Genomic DNA, 20,134 nt, shown 5'->3' with positions numbered 1-20,134 from the left:
CCTCATGTCCAGCTCAGCTGTGGAGCTGCAACATCAGGGCCATGCAGACGGGCAGTTCGGGGGCAGCACACCACCTCAAAAGTACAGGCTGTTACATGAGGAGATGCCGCCACAAGCCCAGCACGGACACCGCTTTGGAGGATGTCCATCACACAGCTCCCACACTTACACCCTACACCATCTACGCACGCCCTCGCAACAACACACACCCATAACGTGCAGGGACAGCTACAGGAAGACCCTCCAGAGCCAACACATTTATGGACCAGCTGAATGGCTATGACAGGCAAGCGCTTTGTTGCCTCCATTGGGCTGAGGTTGCAAACTCCGGGCTTCACCAGCAACCGCCTGGAAACTGTGCAACACACTGTGCCACCAAGGGCTCCTGCCTACTTACATCACTTGCAATATCTCTGGAAGCTTTAGCAGACTTGATCGGAATGGCATCTGCCCGCATGTCATAGCCCTTTTTCTTCTCTTCCTCCATCGCAAGCTTGTACAGTTTCTGAAAGAAAAACAAGCATTCCCCTCAAACAACACTTCTGCCTGGGCCACGGCAGTGTCCAGGGAGCAACACTTAACCCCAGCTCAAACTCCTACCTCACTGAAGTTCACTCTGTTCTGCTGGGCTAGCAAAATACCAGGTGTGTCTGGCATTATGTGAACGCTGGTTTTATCCTTCTCCCACGCCGCTACGTACGAGCGCTGAAAAAATGAGAACAACGAGAAATAAGATCTCGCAAACACAGGGAAAGAAACTCCAAGAGCAACCTAGCCCACGGAACTGAAGCAATGGGCCTCTACTTTGCACCGACTCAGGAAAGCCTTTTCTTCTCCCCAAACCTTCCAACGGTTCACCCTTTGCTTCTACACACTGCACCCAATCACTCACGCAACCACACAAAAGAGAATTTGATCAAAAGCAAGGAACACAAATCCCTGATGCAAGAGGACACAATGCACCCCTTGCAAAACCCCGGCCCTGGAAGGAGAGGGCCCAACATCCTGGGAAAGGAAGGCGCTCGTTTCCTTCACGTGGCAAACACAAGGCGATCTCACCTGGTTCATGATTTCAGAGTTGTGCTTTGCCAGAACCATAGGCATCGAGTCAGGAAGGCTCGTGAATTTGATGGTGTCTGGGTGTTGTCGATACTTCTTGTCACTCAGGATGAGGCTCGCCCTCTTATTCTTCTCATCGTCCAGCGAACCACTTGGGGACCAGCCAATGCCCCTCAGCCACAGCAGGTCGGACTTGTACACATTCTGAAAGGACAGGCAAGGACACAAAGCACCTCAGCAACCTCCCTCCTCCATGCAACCTCTCCTCCTATCAAGGGAAGCTCTGCCGAACAAAACACATTCCCCTCTGGTAACTCACCAGCTACCATGAAGGCACTCCCAGTAAAGCTAAGCCCCCTGGATCCCAGCTCCCCACGCCTACAACAGCACAAGCAGGTGCCAAGCAATCCACAAAGCCTTCCCTCCACCATCTTCTGCATATAAGCCTTAGTGTCCCTGGGATAGAGCGACCACAATCAGCAATCCCCAGCTGGCAGTGGTACGGGAAGAGTCTTACACCTCACCACATAAGGCTCTTCATACCATTCACAACTGCACACACGGCTTGCCTTTGCCCACTCTCAGTCCTCCAAAAGAACATATTTGACTCCATTGCTCTTCCCCTGCCACACAGAGCTCTAGCCACCTGCAGCAACCCTCCCACCAAGTGCTCAAGGCAATACAGGACTCCTCTGTGACCACAAAGTATGACCACATGCAAACTTCATTCCTGCCCATTCATGACACCAACTCTCAGCAATACAGCATGGCCACAAGACAGTTGCAGTCTCACAGAATCAGCCCAGACTTATGCTCCCCACCTGGACTTCCCCCAACAAAGCAACAGAACACAACACCACAAGAGAGACTTCTGGCTTTCGCACAGCCAGTAAAGAACAACTTACATCACTCTGAAGGTCATACACTTTCCTGGCTTGGACAACGTCGTTCTGATCGGGCAGACAGGTCCACCGATGCAGAGGGTGCTTGTAATCCACGTCGCTGACCAACTCCTGACATTTCTTGGCCAACACGATTCCCAGCATGTCCACTGGGGTACTGTAGTGCGTCTTGGACTTCTCAAAGGCTTTCTTGTACTCTCTGTCACTCTGGATCTTGGCTACGTGCATCGACCACATCATCTTGGGATCATCCTCTATGTTGCGGGCCCCTATGTGGTGGCCAAGCTGCTTGCGGTAGCCTTCTTTGTATTTGTACTGCAGGGTTAAAGAAGCTCAGTAAGTGTCAGGACAGCTGTTCTCCCTTCTGACACTATTCTCCAGCAGCACCTGGGAGCAAGCGCTTTGCTAATGAAGCCTGGCAGGATCACCACGGGAAGAGGTGTCTAAGCACAGCATATCCTTACTCTGTCCTACACTTCCACCTCACACTTACACTGGGCCACAAGAGACACATGGAGGCTCACCCTGAAAAAGCGGCACAGCAACCTGCAAGCAGTCCAGGAAACTTCTGGAGTGCATTGATGACTACTTCCTAGTACAGACGATGGAGAGCCTGACCAGAGAAGAGTCACTGATGGACCTGTTGCTCACTAATGGGGATGAACTTATCGAAGAAGTCAAGACTGGAGGTAGCCCGGGCTGCAGCAACCATGCCCTAGTAGAATTCTCAGTCTTGAGGGGTACAGGACAGGTAAAAAGTAGAGTCGGTACCCTAAGCCTCAGAAAGGCAAACTTTCAGCTGGTTTGGGCACTAGTGAGTGAGATTCCTTGGGAAACTGCCCTCAGAGATAAAGGAGTGAATGGGAGCTGGGAGATGTTTAAAGACATTTTTTTTAGGGCACAAGAGCTCTCAATCCCAACATGCAGGAAGTCAGGCAGGGGAGGCAGGAGGCCAGCTTGGCTAAGTCAAGACCTCTTTAGCCAAACTAAAACACAGAACCAAAATGCAATGGCAGTGTAGGCAGGAATACACATCCTGGGGAGATTATAGGGATATGGCCTGGGAGTGCAGGGAAGGGATCAGGAGAGCAAAGGCACAGTTGCAGCTGAACTTGGCTAGGGACATAAAAAATAACAAGAAGGGTTTCTTCAGGTACACAGGACAACAAAGGAAGATAAAGAAAGTGTACCCCTAGGTCTCCCCTAGTTTCACCATGATGAGCCAAACGGGAGACCTGGCTACAACTGACATGGAGAAGGCTGAGATACTCAACAACTTTTTTGCCTCGGTCTTCACCAGCAAGTGCTCTAGCCACGCTGCCCAATTCACTGAATCCAAAAGCAGGGACTGGAAGAATGAAGTACTGCCCACTGTAGGAGAAGATCAGGTTCAAGACTGTCTAAGGAACTTGAATGCGAACAAGTCCATAGGACCTGATGAGATGCATCCGCGGGTCCTCAGGGAACTGGCAGATGAAGTTGATAAGCCACTATCCAACATATTTGAAAAGTTGTGTCAGACTGGAAAATGGGAATTGGTCGACAGCTGATGAATATGAGCCAGCAGTGTGCCCAGGTGGCCAAGAATGCCAGCATCATCCTGGCCTGTATGAGGAATAGTGTGGCGAGTAGGACTAGGGAAGTGATCATCCCCCTGTACTCAGCACTGGTGAGGCCTCACCTTGAGGGCTGTGTCCAGTTTTGGGCCCCTCACTACAAGAAAAACATTGAAGTGCTGGAGCGCATCCAGAGAAGGGCAATGGAGCTGGTGAGGGGTCTGGAGCACAAGACTTATGACAAGCAGGTGACGGAACTGGGGCTGTTCAGCCTGGAGAAAAGGATGCTGAGGGGAGACCTTCTCGCTCTCTGCAACTCCCTGAAAGGAAGGTGTAGTGACGTGGCAGCTGGTCTCATTTCCCAAGTAGTAGCTGATAGGACAAGAGGAAACATCCTAAAGTTGCGCCAGAGGAGGTTTAGACCGGATATTAGGAAAAATTTCTTCACCAAAAGGGTTGTCAAACATTGGAACAGGCTGCGCAGGGAAGTGATGGAGTTGCCATCCCTAGAGATATTTAAAAGATGGGAAGATGTGGTGCTGAGGGACATGGTTTAGTAGTAACTTGGCAGTGCAAGGTTAATGGTTGGACTTGAGGATCTTAAAAGTACCTTCCAACCATAACGATTCTATGATTCCATAGCTGCTTTCCAGTATGTAAAGGGGCCTACAGAAAAGATGGGGAGGGACTCTTTATTAGGAAGTGTAGCCACAGGACGAGGGGTAATGGTTTTAAACTGAAAGAGGGGAGACCTAGATTAAGTATGAGGAAGAAATTCTTTACTGTGAGGGTGGTGAGACACTGGCACAGGTTGTCAAGGAAAGTTGTGGTTGCCCCATCCCTGGAGGTGTTCAAGGACAGCTTGGATGGGGCTTTGAGTAAGCTCATCCAGTGGGAGAGGTCCCTGCCCATGGCAGGCAGGTTGAAGCTGGATGATTTTAGGATCACTTCCAATGCAAACCATTCTATGATTCTATGATGATATGACTTTTTCCACTGCCTCTTTCTGAAAGCTCAAGTAAGACTGAGGAGAGCATGCCTCCAAGGGCTCCTGCGTACTTACATCACTTGCAATATCTCTGGAAGCTTTAGCAGACTTGATCGGAATGGCATCTGCCCGCATGTCATAGCCCTTTTTCTTCTCTTCCTCCATCGCAAGCTTGTACAGTTTCTGAAAGAAAAACAAGCATTCCCCTCAAACAACACTTCTGCCTGGGCCATGGCAGTGTCCAGGGAGCAACACTTAACCCCAGCTCAAACACCTACCTCACTGAAGTTCACTCTGTTCTGCTGGGCTAGCAGAATACCAGGTGTGTCTGGCATTATGTGAACGCTGGTTTTATCCTTCTCCCACGCCGCTATGTACGAGCGCTGAAAAAATGAGAACAACGAGAAATAAGATCTCGCAAACACAGGGAAAGAAACTCCAAGAGCAACCTAGCCCACGGAACTGAAGCAACGGGCCTCTACTTTGCACCGACTCAGGAAGATCTTTTCTTCTCCCAAAACCTTCCAGCGGTTCACCCTTTGCTTCTACACACTGCACCCAATCACTCACGCAACCACACAAAAGAGAATTTGATCAAAAGCAAGGAACACAAATCCCTGATGCAAGAGGACACAATGCACCCCTTGCAAAACCCCGGCCCTGGAAGGAGAGGGCCCAACATCCTGGGAAAGGAAGGCGCTCGTTTCCTTCACGTGGCAAACACAAGGCGATCTCACCTGGTTCATGATTTCAGAGTTGTGCTTTGCCAGAACCATAGGCATCGAGTCAGGAAGGCTCGTGAATTTGATGGTGTCTGGGTGTTGTCGATACTTCTTGTCACTCAGGATGAGGCTCGCCCTCTTATTCTTCTCATCGTCCAGCGAACCACTTGGGGACCAGCCAATGCCCCTCAGCCACAGCAGGTCGGACTTGTACACATTCTGAAAGGACAGGCAAGGACACAAAGCACCTCAGCAACCTCCCTCCTCCATGCAACCTCTCCTCCTACCAAGGGAAGCTCTGCCGAACAAAACACATTCCCCTCTGGTAACTCACCAGCTACCATGAAGGCACTCCCAGTAAAGCTAAGCCCCCTGGATCCCAGCTCCCCACGCCTACAACAGCACAAGCAGGTGCCAAGCAATCCACAAAGCCTTCCCTCCACCATCTTCTGCATATAAGCCTTAGTGTCCCTGGGATAGAGCGACCACAATCAGCAATCCCCAGCTGGCAGTGGTACGGGAAGAGTCTTATACCTCACCACATAAGGCTCTTCATACCATTCACAACTGCACACACGGCTTGCCTTTGCCCACTCTCAGTCCTCCAAAAGAACATATTTGACTCCATTGCTCTTCCCCTGCCACACAGAGCTCTAGCCACCTGCAGCAACCCTCCCACCAAGTGCTCAAAGCAACACAGGACTCTTCTGTGACCATAAAGTATGACACCCCCACACACGCTTCATCCCTACTCGTTCACAACAGCAACTCTCAGCAAGACAGTACAGCCACAACAATCTTAATCTCTCAAAACAGCCCAGACTTATGCTCCCCACCTGGACCTCCCCCAACAAAGCAACAGAACACAACACCACAAGAGAGACTTCTGGCTTTCGCACAGCCAGTAAAGAACAACTTACATCACTCTGAAGGTCATACACTTTCCTGGCTTGGACAACGTCGTTCTGATCGGGCAGACAGGTCCACCGATGCAGAGGGTGCTTGTAATCCACGTCGCTGACCAACTCCTGACATTTCTTGGCCAACACAATTCCCAGCATGTCCACTGGGGTACTGTAGTGCGTCTTGGACTTCTCAAAGGCTTTCTTGTACTCTCTGTCACTCTGGATCTTGGCTACGTGCATCGACCACATCATCTTGGGATCATCCTCTATGTTGCGGGCCCCTATGTGGTGGCCAAGCTGCTTGCGGTAGCCTTCTTTGTATTTGTACTGCAGGGTTAAAGAAGCTCAGTAAGTGTCAGGACAGCTGTTCTCCCTTCTGACACTATTCTCCAGCAGCACCTGGGAGCAAGCGCTTTGCTAATGGAGCCTGGCAGGATCACCACGGGAAGAGGTGTCTAAGCACAGCATATCCCACTCTGTCCTACATTTCTGTCCCCCCCAAGCCTACACTGGGCCACAGGAGGCACATGGAGGGCCAACAGAGCAACTCCAACCAAGCTAGCTCACGGAGCAGGGGCAATGCATGCCAGCAGACCGGGTCTCCACACAACCTAAGCATCCCCATGGAGAAACAACCTCAACAGCTGGGATGCAAAACTTGGGGAAACCCACCAGACTGCTCCAGCAGGCAACCTGGGCCTCATCCTGCACAGACCTGACTGCCCTCACCCACATCGCCCACACCAGCTGCACACTCCACTGCACCAGGCTCTGCTGCACAGTGCTCAGGACTAATTTTCGCAGCCCCATCTGTGTCCTCATCTGCAGGCCTGCAGCCACTAAGCTTGGGAAGTGACAAGGGCCAACACAATACGGTTTCCCTCACCTCTTACTGAAATGTAAAGTAAGACTGTGGAGAGATTGAACTCAGGTCCATACAGTAAGGGAACAAACATGAACTACAGAACCTTGCATTAACGAGTAAGTCCAGCTCCTGCAGAGCCCAGGCCTGAAAAGATGCTCTGGGGCACAGTAACGAGTGGCTTACTGTGACTGGACCAGATAAAAATGATAAATATCCAGGTTAAAACACAAAACTTGCTTTGGGTTTCCTTTCCGCATGTCCAGCTCAGCTGTGGAGCTGCAACATCAGGGCCATGCAGACGGGCAGTTCGGGGGCAGCACACCACCTCAAAAGTACAGGCTGTTACATGAGGAGATGCCACCACAAGCCCAGCACGGACACCGCTTTGGAGGATGTCCATCACGCAGCTCCCACACTTACACCCTACACCACCTACGCACGCCCTCGCAACAACACACACCCATAACGTGCAGGGACAGCTACAGGAAGACCCTCCAGAGCCAACACATTTATGGACCAGCTGAATGGCTATGACAGGCAAGCGCTTTGTTGCCTCCATTGGGCTGAGGTTGCAAACTCCGGGCTTCACCAGCAACCGCCTGGAAACTGTGCAACACACTGTGCCACCAAGGGCTCCTGCCTACTTACATCACTTGCAATATCTCTGGAAGCTTTAGCAGACTTGATCGGAATGGCATCTGCCCGCATGTCATAGCCCTTTTTCTTCTCTTCCTCCATCGCAAGCTTGTACAGTTTCTGAAAGAAAAACAAGCATTCCCCTCAAACAACACTTCTGCCTGGGCCATGGCAGTGTCCAGGGAGCAACACTTAACCCCAGCTCAAACTCCTACCTCACTGAAGTTCACTCTGTTCTGCTGGGCTAGCAAAATACCAGGTGTGTCTGGCATTATGTGAACGCTGGTTTTATCCTTCTCCCACGCTGCTATGTACGAGCGCTGAAAAAATGAGAACAACGAGAAATAAGATCTCGCAAACACAGGGAAAGAAACTCCAAGAGCAACCTAGCCCACGGAACTGAAGCAATGGGCCTCTACTTTGCACCGACTCAGGAAAGCCTTTTCTTCTCCCAAAACCTTCCAGCGGTTCACCCTTTGCTTCTACACACTGCACCCAATCACTCACGCAACCACACAAAAGAGAATTTGATCAAAAGCAAGGAACACAAATCCCTGATGCAAGAGGACACAATGCACCCCTTGCAAAACCCCGGCCCTGGAAGGAGAGGGCCCAACATCCTGGGAAAGGAAGGCGCTCGTTTCCTTCACGTGGCAAACACAAGGCGATCTCACCTGGTTCATGATTTCAGAGTTGTGCTTTGCCAGAACCATAGGCATCGAGTCAGGAAGGCTCGTGAATTTGATGGTGTCTGGGTGTTGTCGATACTTCTTGTCACTCAGGATGAGGCTCGCCCTCTTATTCTTCTCATCGTCCAGCGAACCACTTGGGGACCAGCCAATGCCCCTCAGCCACAGCAGGTCGGACTTGTACACATTCTGAAAGGACAGGCAAGGACACAAAGCACCTCAGCAACCTCCCTCCTCCATGCAACCTCTCCTCCTGCCAAGGGAAGCTCTGCCGAACAAAACACATTCCCCTCTGGTAACTCACCAGCTACCATGAAGGCACTCCCCGTAAAGCTAAGCCCCCTGGATCCCAGCTCCCCACGCCTACAACAGCACAAGCAGGTGCCAAGCAATCCACAAAGCCTTCCCTCCACCATCTTCTTAGTCCTCCAGGGAAAGAGCTAACACCATTTGGCAACCTCCAGCTGGCAGTAGTAGAGGAAGAGCCTTGTATCTCATCACTGAAGGCTCTTCATACCATTCACGACTGCACACACGGCTTGCCTTTGCCCACTCTCAGTCCTCCAAAAGAACATATTTGACTCCATTGCTCTTCCCCTGCCACACAGAGCTCTAGCCACCTGCAGCAACCCTCCCACCAAGTGCTCAAGGCAATACAGGACTCTTCTGTGACCACAAACTACATCTCCACACAAATTTAATTCCTGACCATTCTTGACAAAATGTCAGCGAAAGGAAAGCTGTTGAGATCTCTCATGAACAGCAAAATGAGAAATTTAAGAGTCCTTGATAAGAAAGGTTGAAATTGAAAATTTCTTGTCAATAGAAACATTGGGGTAATTATTTTAAACTGGAATAGTGTAGAGACTTAGTTTAGATATTAGGAAGAATTTCTTCACTGTGAGGGTCATGGGTCACTGGCCCAGGTTGCCCAGAGAAGCTGTCCCTGCCCCATCCCTGTAGGGGTTCAGGGCCAGGTTGGACGGGGCTTGGAGCAACCTGGTCTAGGGGGAGGTGTCCCTGCCCAGGGCTTGAGGATGAAATAGATGACCTTTACGGTCCATTCCAAACCAAACCATTCTATGATGCAGCAATACAGCATGTCCACAAGACAGTTGCAGTCTCACAGAATCAGCCCAGACTTATGCTCCCCACCTGGACTTCCCCCAACAAAGCAACAGAACACAACACCACAAGAGAGACTTCTGGCTTTCACACAGCCAGTAAAGAACAACTTACATCACTCTGAAGGTCATACACTCTCTTGGCTTGGACAACATCGTTCTGATCGGGCAGACAGGTCCACCGATGCAGAGGGTGCTTGTAATCCACGTCGCTGACCAACTCCTGACATTTCTTGGCCAACACGATTCCCAGCATGTCCACTGGGGTACTGTAGTGCGTCTTGGACTTCTCAAAGGCTTTCTTGTACTCTCTGTCACTCTGGATCTTGGCTACGTGCATCGACCACATCATCTTGGGATCATCCTCTATGTTGCGGGCCCCTATGTGGTGGCCAAGCTGCTTGCGGTAGCCTTCTTTGTATTTGTACTGCAGGGTTAAAGAAGCTCAGTAAGTGTCAGGACAGCTGTTCTCCCTTCTGACACTATTCTCCAGCAGCACCTGGGAGCAAGCGCTTTGCTAATGGAGCCTGGCAGGATCACCACGGGAAGAGGTGTCTAAGCACAGCATATCCCACTCTGTCCTACATTTCTGTCCCCCCCAAGCCTACACTGGGCCACAGGAGGCACATGGAGGGCCAACAGAGCAACTCCAACCAAGCTAGCTCACGGAGCAGGGGCAATGCATGCCAGCAGACCGGGTCTCCACACAACCTAAGCATCCCCATGGAGAAACAACCTCAACAGCTGGGATGCAAAACTTGGGGAAACCCACCAGACTGCTCCAGCAGGCAACCTGGGCCTCATCCTGCACAGACCTGACTGCCCTCACCCACATCGCCCACACCAGCTGCACACTCCACTGCACCAGGCTCTGCTGCACAGTGCTCAGGACTAATTTTCGCAGCCCCATCTGTGTCCTCATCTGCAGGCCTGCAGCCACTAAGCTTGGGAAGTGACAAGGGCCAACACAATACGGTTTCCCTCACCTCTTACTGAAATGTAAAGTAAGACTGTGGAGAGATTGAACTCAGGTCCATACAGTAAGGGAACAAACATGAACTACAGAACCTTGCATTAACGAGTAAGTCCAGCTCCTGCAGAGCCCAGGCCTGAAAAGATGCTCTGGGGCACAGTAACGAGTGGCTTACTGTGACTGGACCAGATAAAAATGATAAATATCCAGGTTAAAACACAAAACTTGCTTTGGGTTTCCTTTCCGCATGTCCAGCTCAGCTGTGGAGCTGCAACATCAGGGCCATGCAGACGGGCAGTTCGGGGGCAGCACACCACCTCAAAAGTACAGGCTGTTACATGAGGAGATGCCACCACAAGCCCAGCACGGACACCGCTTTGGAGGATGTCCATCACGCAGCTCCCACACTTACACCCTACACCACCTACGCACGCCCTCGCAACAACACACACCCATAACGTGCAGGGACAGCTACAGGAAGACCCTCCAGAGCCAACACATTTATGGACCAGCTGAATGGCTATGACAGGCAAGCGCTTTGTTGCCTCCATTGGGCTGAGGTTGCAAACTCCGGGCTTCACCAGCAACCGCCTGGAAACTGTGCAACACACTGTGCCACCAAGGGCTCCTGCCTACTTACATCACTTGCAATATCTCTGGAAGCTTTAGCAGACTTGATCGGAATGGCATCTGCCCGCATGTCATAGCCCTTTTTCTTCTCTTCCTCCATCGCAAGCTTGTACAGTTTCTGAAAGAAAAACAAGCATTCCCCTCAAACAACACTTCTGCCTGGGCCATGGCAGTGTCCAGGGAGCAACACTTAACCCCAGCTCAAACACCTACCTCACTGAAGTTCACTCTGTTCTGCTGGGCTAGCAGAATACCAGGTGTGTCTGGCATTATGTGAACGCTGGTTTTATCCTTCTCCCACGCCGCTATGTACGAGCGCTGAAAAAATGAGAACAACGAGAAATAAGATCTCGCAAACACAGGGAAAGAAACTCCAAGAGCAACCTAGCCCACGGAACTGAAGCAATGGGCCTCTACTTTGCACCGACTCAGGAAAGCCTTTTCTTCTCCCCAAACCTTCCAATGGTTCACCCTTTGCTTCTACACACTGCACCCAATCACTCACACAACCACACAAAAGAGAATTTGATCAAAAGCAAGGAACACAAATCCCTGATGCAAGAGGACACAATGCACCCCTTGCAAAACCCCGGCCCTGGAAGGAGAGAGCCCAACATCCTGGGAAAGGAAGGCGCTCGTTTCCTTCACGTGGCAAACACAAGGCGATCTCACCTGGTTCATGATTTCAGAGTTGTGCTTTGCCAGAACCATAGGCATCGAGTCAGGAAGGCTCGTGAATTTGATGGTGTCTGGGTGTTGTCGATACTTCTTGTCACTCAGGATGAGGCTCGCCCTCTTATTCTTCTCATCGTCCAGCGAACCACTTGGGGACCAGCCAATGCCCCTCAGCCACAGCAGGTCGGACTTGTACACATTCTGAAAGGACAGGCAAGGACACAAAGCACCTCAGCAACCTCCCTCCTCCATGCAACCTCTCCTCCTACCAAGGGAAGCTCTGCCGAACAAAACACATTCCCCTCTGGTAACTCACCAGCTACCATGAAGGCACTCCCAGTAAAGCTAAGCCCCCTGGATCCCAGCTCCCCACGCCTACAACAGCACAAGCAGGTGCCAAGCAATCCACAAAGCCTTCCCTCCACCATCTTCTGCATATAAGCCTTAGTGTCCCTGGGATAGAGCGACCACAATCAGCAATCTCCAGCTGGCAGTGGTACGGGAAGAGTCTTATACCTCTCCACATAAGGCTCTTCATACCATTCACAACTGCACACACGGCTTGCCTTTGCCCACTCTCAGTCCTCCAAAAGAACATATTTGACTCCATTGCTCTTCCCCTGCCACACAGAGCTCTAGCCACCTGCAGCAACCCTCCCACCAAGTGCTCAAAGCAACACAGGACTCTTCTGTGACCATAAAGTATGACACCCCCACACACGCTTCATCCCTACTCGTTCACAACAGCAACTCTCAGCAAGACAGTACAGCCACAACAATCTTAATCTCTCAAAACAGCCCAGACTTATGCTCCCCACCTGGACCTCCCCCAACAAAGCAACAGAACACAACACCACAAGAGAGACTTCTGGCTTTCGCACAGCCAGTAAAGAACAACTTACATCACTCTGAAGGTCATACACTCTCTTGGCTTGGACAACGTCATTCTGATCGGGCAGACAGGTCCACCGATGCAGAGGGTGCTTGTAATCAATATCGCTGACCAACTCCTGACATTTCTTGGCCAACACGATTCCCAGCATGTCCACTGGGGTACTGTAGTGCGTCTTGGACTTCTCAAAGGCTTTCTTGTACTCTCTGTCACTCTGGATCTTGGCTACGTGCATCGACCACATCATCTTGGGATCATCCTCTATGTTGCGGGCCCCTATGTGGTGGCCAAGCTGCTTGCGGTACGCAGTTTTGTATTGGTACTAATTGAATGCAGAAACAAGAATTATTCATATTTTTCAAGCTGTAGTGTAAATTTCTCTGTTGATAATATAGTCACTTAAATTTTCATAGGTAATATACTTCAATTCTGTTTTATATTCTTCCAAGAATTTTAGTGTTTTATTGCATGTCCAGAAGGTATTATCTGATTTTTTTAATAGTTATATATTCTCATAAATTGTTGTATTTAACTTAATTAACTTTATACCGTTAAGAGTTATACAGCCTCTGGGTTGGGCAGCAATATATGCCTGATAAAATTTTTGATGTCTCTTTTTAAATAGAAGACATCTTTTCCCAAAAGTGTGTACCAGCTCTATGCCCCATTATCGTTTTCACTGCGTAAGACTTACTTCACTAGCTATGTCTCTGGATGCCTTTGCTGACTTGAGGGGTATAGCATCAGGAGGAAGATCGTAGCCTTTCCTCTTCAGTTCTTCATATCCTAACTTGTAATGTTTCTGTTGGAGAAGGATTCAAAATAATTAGTGGAAATAAAGCTCTCTAGAGAGTTTTTCAATGCTACAACTTTCCTCCCGACTATTGAAAATAAAGTATGAGATTCCAAACACAGTCTCATTCATCAGATTAAATACCTTTAATAATGTGTATTTTGTAACTGATGATATACAATATTTTAAAATTACTATCTGTATGTTTTCTGATTAACTCATTTGAGATCAAAGTTTTCTTTTACTTAATTTACCATTCTGAATGATTCCTAGTCTTCCAGAGAGGTTAATAATACAACCCCATGATTCTCTACATCCAATTTCAATTGCAATTATTTTTGTCTTCTTGATTTCCTATGACAGAGCTGCTAACTTTTCTTCATCTTTGCATGTAGTCTATATTTGTTCCATTATAGCCAGGAATTTGATGTAAATTACATAATCCTATGTAATTCTAAAGAGGGAAGTCAACATAACCAGACATTTTAACAAGAATGACAGGCTTACTAAAAAGTACTAAACACGTATCTACAATGTTAATATGATCAGTAGGGATGAAAGAGAAAACTGCTAACTTGTGTCGAATATTTTTGTGGTATTTTTTATATTCTAGCAGCTCCACTTCTGCTTTATATTTTAGCAATTCCCCTCGGGCTTCTCGCCCCATAACGATTTTCACACAAAAAGATCACAGGTGTGCTTACAGCTGTTAGAATTGCAAAATTACTGTACTGCATTTTAAACTAAAGCCACAATAGGTAATTTCAAATTCCATAAAAAAAAATAATTGTAGAGACAAACTTACATCACTTGTGTTAATTAAGTTTGATTTAGCCAGCAAAATTTCAGGAGTATCAGGCATGATGTGAACCTGAGTCTTGTCCTTGTCCCAAGCTTCTCTATACAGTATCTGAAAAGAGACACGAACAAAAATACCTTGTCTGATAAAAGGCTCCCACGCATAGCAGTAAATTCAGCAATGTCAAGGAAACAGCATGATGACAATAGATTTCCATACTACAGAGTAAGTGTCTTATGTGCAGTTATTACAGAATAAGTTATGCAACGCTAAAGACCTTAATCTTCCAAGCAAGGCATAGCACTTCTTGACAACTGAGCAGCAAGGCACTGATTGTAAACATCTGATGTTTGTTTATTTTAAGCACATGTTCTGATATGGAGATCTTTTTGAAAAATGTATATTAATGTATTTATTTACTGAATCATATATTCTGTCTTTAAAGGCAACTTACATTACTTCTATTTTTGGCATTAGATTTTGCTAAAACGATATCCATGGCGTCTGGGATACTTGTGAACTTAATAGTATCTGGGTGCTGCCGGTACTTCTTTTCACTCAGTATTTCAGAAGCTTTCTTGTTCTTTTCAGATTCCAAAGATCCCAAAGGACTCCATCCAAGGCCTTTGAGCCATTGTAGATCTGCCTTATATAAATTCTGTTAAGGAAAACAAAAATCAAAACCATACTGGATTATTTCCCTGTTCATTTATTAAAAAATATTAAAAGACCAACTGTTATTTCGGCTGTAGTCTGATCTATACTGACATCAAAAGAGAGTTATTAAAGACACTTTTCAATGAGCAGTAAAAATCTCACAAAAATTAAATTAAATCCAGAGGAAGCTTACATCACTCTGAAGCTCGTAGACCCTCTTTGCCTGTGTGACATCATTCTGGTCCGGCAGACAAGTCCAGCGGTGTGGTATCTGTTTGTAGTCTATATCACTAACCAGTTCCTGACATTTCTTAGCCAGAAGGAAGCCTAACATATCCACGGGCATATTAAACTTTGTCTTCCACTTTTCAAAATCTTTTTTGTACTCCCTCTCACTCTGCATCTTAGCGACTTGCATAGACCACAACATTTTAGGATCATCCTGTAAGCTGCGGAATCCGATGTGATGTCCCTGTTGCTTGCGGTAACCTTCTTTGTACTTGTACTAAAATTACAAAGATTGCATTATTGAAATTACAGTAAGAAACAGACAATGGTAAAATATATAAGCAAAACATCAGGATATTCACTCAGCTTAATGTTTCTCGTTACCAATGAAAAGACCATCTTGTTATGGCATCTCATGAAAGTTTTAGTAGCCCCTTGATTAATGGGCATCACTTGGTGCCAGTGAATGCTCTCCCTGGGAATGAACAGAGTCCCTGGAGAGGCAGAGTACGTGGCTATAAACAGCCGCCTGTGTCATCTGATTCATACAGTCGTACTGTTCAGAACTCCCAAAGGCTGACACACTGAAATATTTTGATGAATAAAATAATCAGCAATGAAAAATGCAGATGCTTAAGCATTAGAAACATTTCCTAATGATTAATAAAATCTCTTCCATAAATGCAGGAGCTGTATTCATACAAGTTATGACAACAGCAATACATGTGTCACCGTGTCTACTTCAGAGCTGTAAAAGGGATTTCTCAGTATGGGCACTGGGATCAGCTAATTGAAGCAAATTTGCTGCTACTCTGAAAATGTAACATCCAAAAGAGCAGACAACCCCTAACTCTGTATGACTAGCCACTTCATGGATGGATCAAAATCTTTGGAACTGTCAAGATGCCAGAGCAACCATTCTTGAATTGTTTTCTTCACTGGCAGACCAGGAAAGAGCTTTGTCAGCAGTTTTGCTTTCTAGTCCAAGGCACTCCTTCGCCGAGAGGTGTATCTGGATTGAGTGCGGCTGTAAGTTATAGCAACTAGATAAAGTGCAATTCATATTGAATTAGAAATGTTGCTTACATCACTTGCAATGTCCCTTGAAGCTTTGGCAGATTTCACTGAAATGGCTTCAGGTGTGAGGTCATAGCCTTTCTTTATCATTTCCTCCCAGCCAAGCTTGTATAGTTTCTAAAATGGAAAACAATATTAATTAAATAGTCTTAGTAATACATATGTCACCTTCTATTTAGATATGCTAATGATCTTTGGGGTTTGAAACATATCAGGGGAATCTGAAATATATACATCTGGGATAACTGAAAACTTTTCAATTGGCTTAACAAAATTTTAATTAATAAGGCTGTAATGTAGCCATTTAATAGTTAATTCAATTTGTGCACAGTTGATTTTAAGTACCAGCACTTGCAAGTAAAAGATATGCCCCTGAGCAGTCATGCAAAGCAAAACCTAAGTATTTTATATTGGAACAATTGTAACTTTCTCATATCTGAAAGCTGTCAGAAAACTGAGAATTGCTGCATGTATTTCTTTTCCCATATCTAAGTAAAAATATACTCAATGAACTTGTAATTTTATAGGAAGGAATTTTTCATGGTTGATTTCTAAGGTAAGCACAGGGTATAGACTATGCACATCCACATTTCAAAAATAGGACTTACATTTTCCATACATTATAATGTAATTTAGGTTGTTTGTTACCCTGAAGATGCTACCTATTGCTACTCTGAAAATATTACACACACAAAAAATTTTGCCTTTGTTCTAAATCCCCTATTCCATTTCTTCTAACTTATACAAATTACATATTTTGAAATGGGAGGCACCTTTACATTTGAAGAAGGTAGATAGTAACTTAAAATGCAATAGGAAGTATTAAAAAACTCTACCTGACTGTAGTTCGCCTTGTTCTGTTTTGCCTGTAGAATATCTGGCGTATCTGGCATCACATGAACCTGAATTTTATCCTTCTCCCAAGCCTCAGTATAAGCATGCTATTGAAAAAAGTAACATCAGATGTGTTAATATAAATGACAAATGATGGCTCTTTCGAGGTTTTCACCATCGCCATCTGCGCACTTTGGATATGGATGGGTAAAAAGACAAAGCTGCTGACTTAGATATATTTTGCTACGCAATGACCTAATTCAGAATCAGCTGAATTAGGATCCAGTCTTGCTTCCAATGAAGTCCAATTATCAAGATTTTCAGGGCCAGTAATTTCTATACACAAATGAGAAGAATAGACGTTGGTGAGGTAGAAATGAGAAAAGATTGATTTAACCAACTCTATTTATCAGTAACTGAGTGTTTCATTAAGAAAAAAAATTAAAAAAGAGGAACCTGTAAATGACAGTTATTTTTCGTAGGGAAACACTGCTACATAAAGGCGGTGACTGTTTACTGAAATGGATTCTGTGTGAACGTTTGCCTAATTTTTCCCCATAAATACTCACTTTGTTCATTATATTTGCATTCTGCTTTGCAAGGACCATGTCCATGGAGTCATTCTGTTTTGTAAAGGGGAACATGCTGGGATGCTGGCGGTATTTACGATCACTCGCAATTTCTGTGGCTTTCTTAGATTTCTCCACATCCAGAGAACCAGCAGGACTCCAACCGATACCCTTGAACCACTCATTGTAATCCTGCTTGTACTCATTCTGCCAAACAGAACACAAAAGGATAGTTTAAAATTTACTAATGACTCACACAAAATAATTTTGTTGTTTCCAAAACACAGGCATAATGAAAAAACAGGGAAAAAAGTAACAGCTGTGACTGACAGAAAGAAAACAAACTTACATCACTTTGTATCTGATTCATGTTTCTGTACAGTTCTAAACTCATTGCATCTGGCAGAAGCATGTACTGGTGAATCAGTCGTTTGTAGTTAGTATTGGTTACACGACCTTGTGCCTCCTTAGCTGCCACGATGCTGAGTGTATCAGAAGGCGTTTGGTAATGTGTCTTGCTTGTCTCGTAAGCTTTCTTGTATTCACGATCAGACTGCATCTTAGCCACTTGCATGTAATGGACAAGTTTGGGATCATCCTGAAGGCTGCGGAAGCCTACAAGTTTTCCCTTATCTTGTTCATAACCTAATTTGTATTTATACTGTGAAGAGAACAGAGACAGAGATTTTAATTCTACTTAATTTGTTGAATACGCAATATCTATCTTTTAACAAAAAAACCCCACAAAACATCACAAAGCATATAGAGGTGGTGGCTTTGTCCACCTACTCTTACGGTGCACTCTAAAGCAAAACAGATATCTAGCATCCCTTCTAAAAGAAGTACATTTAAAACATTTTCTTAATAAATGAAATTTCCTTACAATAGTTTATTCTGCTCCTGCATGGGGTTCGATTGCTTTCTAATCTCATTCTAAATGACGCAATTATAATATGAAACATAGTTACAGAAAGCAAAATGCAAAGGAACACATAAGATCCTGTTTGCTGAAGGCAGTTCTTTGGAAAAACGTGCACTTTTTATTCTTTTCACACTATAGTTTAGAGATACCCATATTAGCTCTAAGATGAGCTATCACAAACACTAGAACCAGGACACATTAACCCACACAGTTCTCTGTTACTATTGCTATCCTGCTTCCAAGATTTGGCTTAGGGAACTACTTTTGTGGGAGTCTGCACCATACTTAGAACGCTTGAGGTCATATCTAAAGACTAACCATAAAATCAGAGATCAAATCACCGCTTCCATTAGGTTCACTTCTTCAGATGGTTAAAAAATTCAAGACATTTCCCAAGATCTTTTGCATTTTTTTGTTTAATAAAACCAATAGTTCAAATTCTTAACCCCTTCCTCAATCTCTAATCAAGTCTGGACAATGAACTACACAGAGCAAGCATCAATTCCTTTTTCCTTCACTGCTTACTGCTTGGAGACAACTCAGAATGGAAGTATCTGCCCCTCAGACTTAGAGGAGTGGCAGAGCAAATTGACTTTGCAGTGTCTGCAATATCCCCTATGTTTTAAAAAACCTAACTGGCAGAATAAACAGCATGTCCTTAGGCCCTAACTTCACCCCCCTCTCAGGCTGGATTTGCCCCTGCCACATCCCTCATCACTGATACACAGAGGATTTCAGAATGGTCCTGATTCCAGACACTTGTATTTCCTGCACCAAGAAATTTAATGGGATTTTCAACGAAGGAATAAAGATAACTGTACCACAGCAGTAAAAATAATTTAAATCCGCATCTGTTTTTTTTCAAATATTTCTAAGAACAATCAGTAGTTTCTACCTAAACTACAAATAAACAACATACTTATAAAGTATCCAAGCGCCACCACACTGAGGAATTAGCTTTTTTTCTTTCTAAAAGTCCCTCATACATCTCCTTAGCTTTCTAATAAAGTAACTGTTCTTAACCCTGTTAGAAAATGTATTAGAATATATATCATATATGTCAGAATTATTTACAAGCAAGACAATAAAGAGACTTTATATAATTGGCATATAAAATTCAATTCTGTCAAGAAAGGAATGTTTGACAATATCTGCAATGGATCATTTTTTTCTTTTGAGAACTTACATCACTAGCAATATCCCTAGAAGCTTTGGCAGCTTTAATAGGGATAGCATCAGCTCTGAGATCATACCCTTTCTTCCTAGATTCTTCAAATGAAAGTCTGTACATTTTCTGTGAAAAGAAAGAAACATCCTTTAAAAAAAGCAAAATACACCACAGCTACTGAAATAAAACTCTATTCATTTTATGTAACTTGAAACACAAACTATTCATATGTTTAACACTCCTTGAACAGTTGTTTAAGGCACTCAGGCACACAGAAGCAAATACTCCTTCAAAATTAACTGCAATCCTAGTATCATACAGCAATGCAGCTGGACCGCACTACAATCACTGCCAGTCATCTATAACAAAAGGGCAATAAATTGCATTTGTTTCCCAGATGCACAAATATTGGTGAAAAGTTACATCTATAAGCATGTCAGCTTTTAAAAAAATGAGATAAACACGTCTATT

The 20,134-nt window shown here is 45.5% G+C and overlaps 1 protein-coding gene across 20 annotated transcripts in view; it reads right to left on the bottom strand.

The window, feature by feature from the left end:
* NEB (nebulin) overlaps window positions 1-20,134 on the bottom strand; it is a 125,760-nt gene that overhangs the window by 73,660 nt on the left and 31,966 nt on the right. For all 20 annotated transcript variants that reach the window (XM_063342239.1, XM_063342245.1, XM_063342238.1 and 17 more), the window contains exons 35-59: window positions 19,682-19,789; window positions 17,923-18,234; window positions 17,574-17,780; window positions 17,007-17,111; window positions 16,180-16,287; window positions 15,059-15,370; window positions 14,663-14,866; window positions 14,215-14,319; window positions 13,311-13,418; window positions 12,627-12,938; window positions 11,722-11,925; window positions 11,263-11,367; window positions 11,060-11,167; window positions 9,562-9,873; window positions 8,308-8,511; window positions 7,849-7,953; window positions 7,646-7,753; window positions 6,148-6,459; window positions 5,243-5,446; window positions 4,784-4,888; window positions 4,581-4,688; window positions 1,965-2,276; window positions 1,060-1,263; window positions 601-705; window positions 398-505 (exon numbers count right to left, since the gene is read on the bottom strand). In XM_063342239.1, the coding sequence (XP_063198309.1) occupies window positions 398-505; window positions 601-705; window positions 1,060-1,263; window positions 1,965-2,276; window positions 4,581-4,688; window positions 4,784-4,888; window positions 5,243-5,446; window positions 6,148-6,459; window positions 7,646-7,753; window positions 7,849-7,953; window positions 8,308-8,511; window positions 9,562-9,873; window positions 11,060-11,167; window positions 11,263-11,367; window positions 11,722-11,925; window positions 12,627-12,938; window positions 13,311-13,418; window positions 14,215-14,319; window positions 14,663-14,866; window positions 15,059-15,370; window positions 16,180-16,287; window positions 17,007-17,111; window positions 17,574-17,780; window positions 17,923-18,234; window positions 19,682-19,789 (4,485 nt within the window). The remainder of the gene's footprint in view (window positions 1-397; window positions 506-600; window positions 706-1,059; window positions 1,264-1,964; window positions 2,277-4,580; window positions 4,689-4,783; window positions 4,889-5,242; window positions 5,447-6,147; window positions 6,460-7,645; window positions 7,754-7,848; window positions 7,954-8,307; window positions 8,512-9,561; window positions 9,874-11,059; window positions 11,168-11,262; window positions 11,368-11,721; window positions 11,926-12,626; window positions 12,939-13,310; window positions 13,419-14,214; window positions 14,320-14,662; window positions 14,867-15,058; window positions 15,371-16,179; window positions 16,288-17,006; window positions 17,112-17,573; window positions 17,781-17,922; window positions 18,235-19,681; window positions 19,790-20,134) is intronic.

The sequence above is a fragment of the Chroicocephalus ridibundus genome, chromosome 7 (assembly GCF_963924245.1).
Source record: "Chroicocephalus ridibundus chromosome 7, bChrRid1.1, whole genome shotgun sequence".
Lineage (NCBI taxonomy): Eukaryota > Metazoa > Chordata > Aves > Charadriiformes > Laridae > Chroicocephalus > Chroicocephalus ridibundus.
This window is presented reverse-complemented; position numbering and strand designations above follow the sequence as displayed.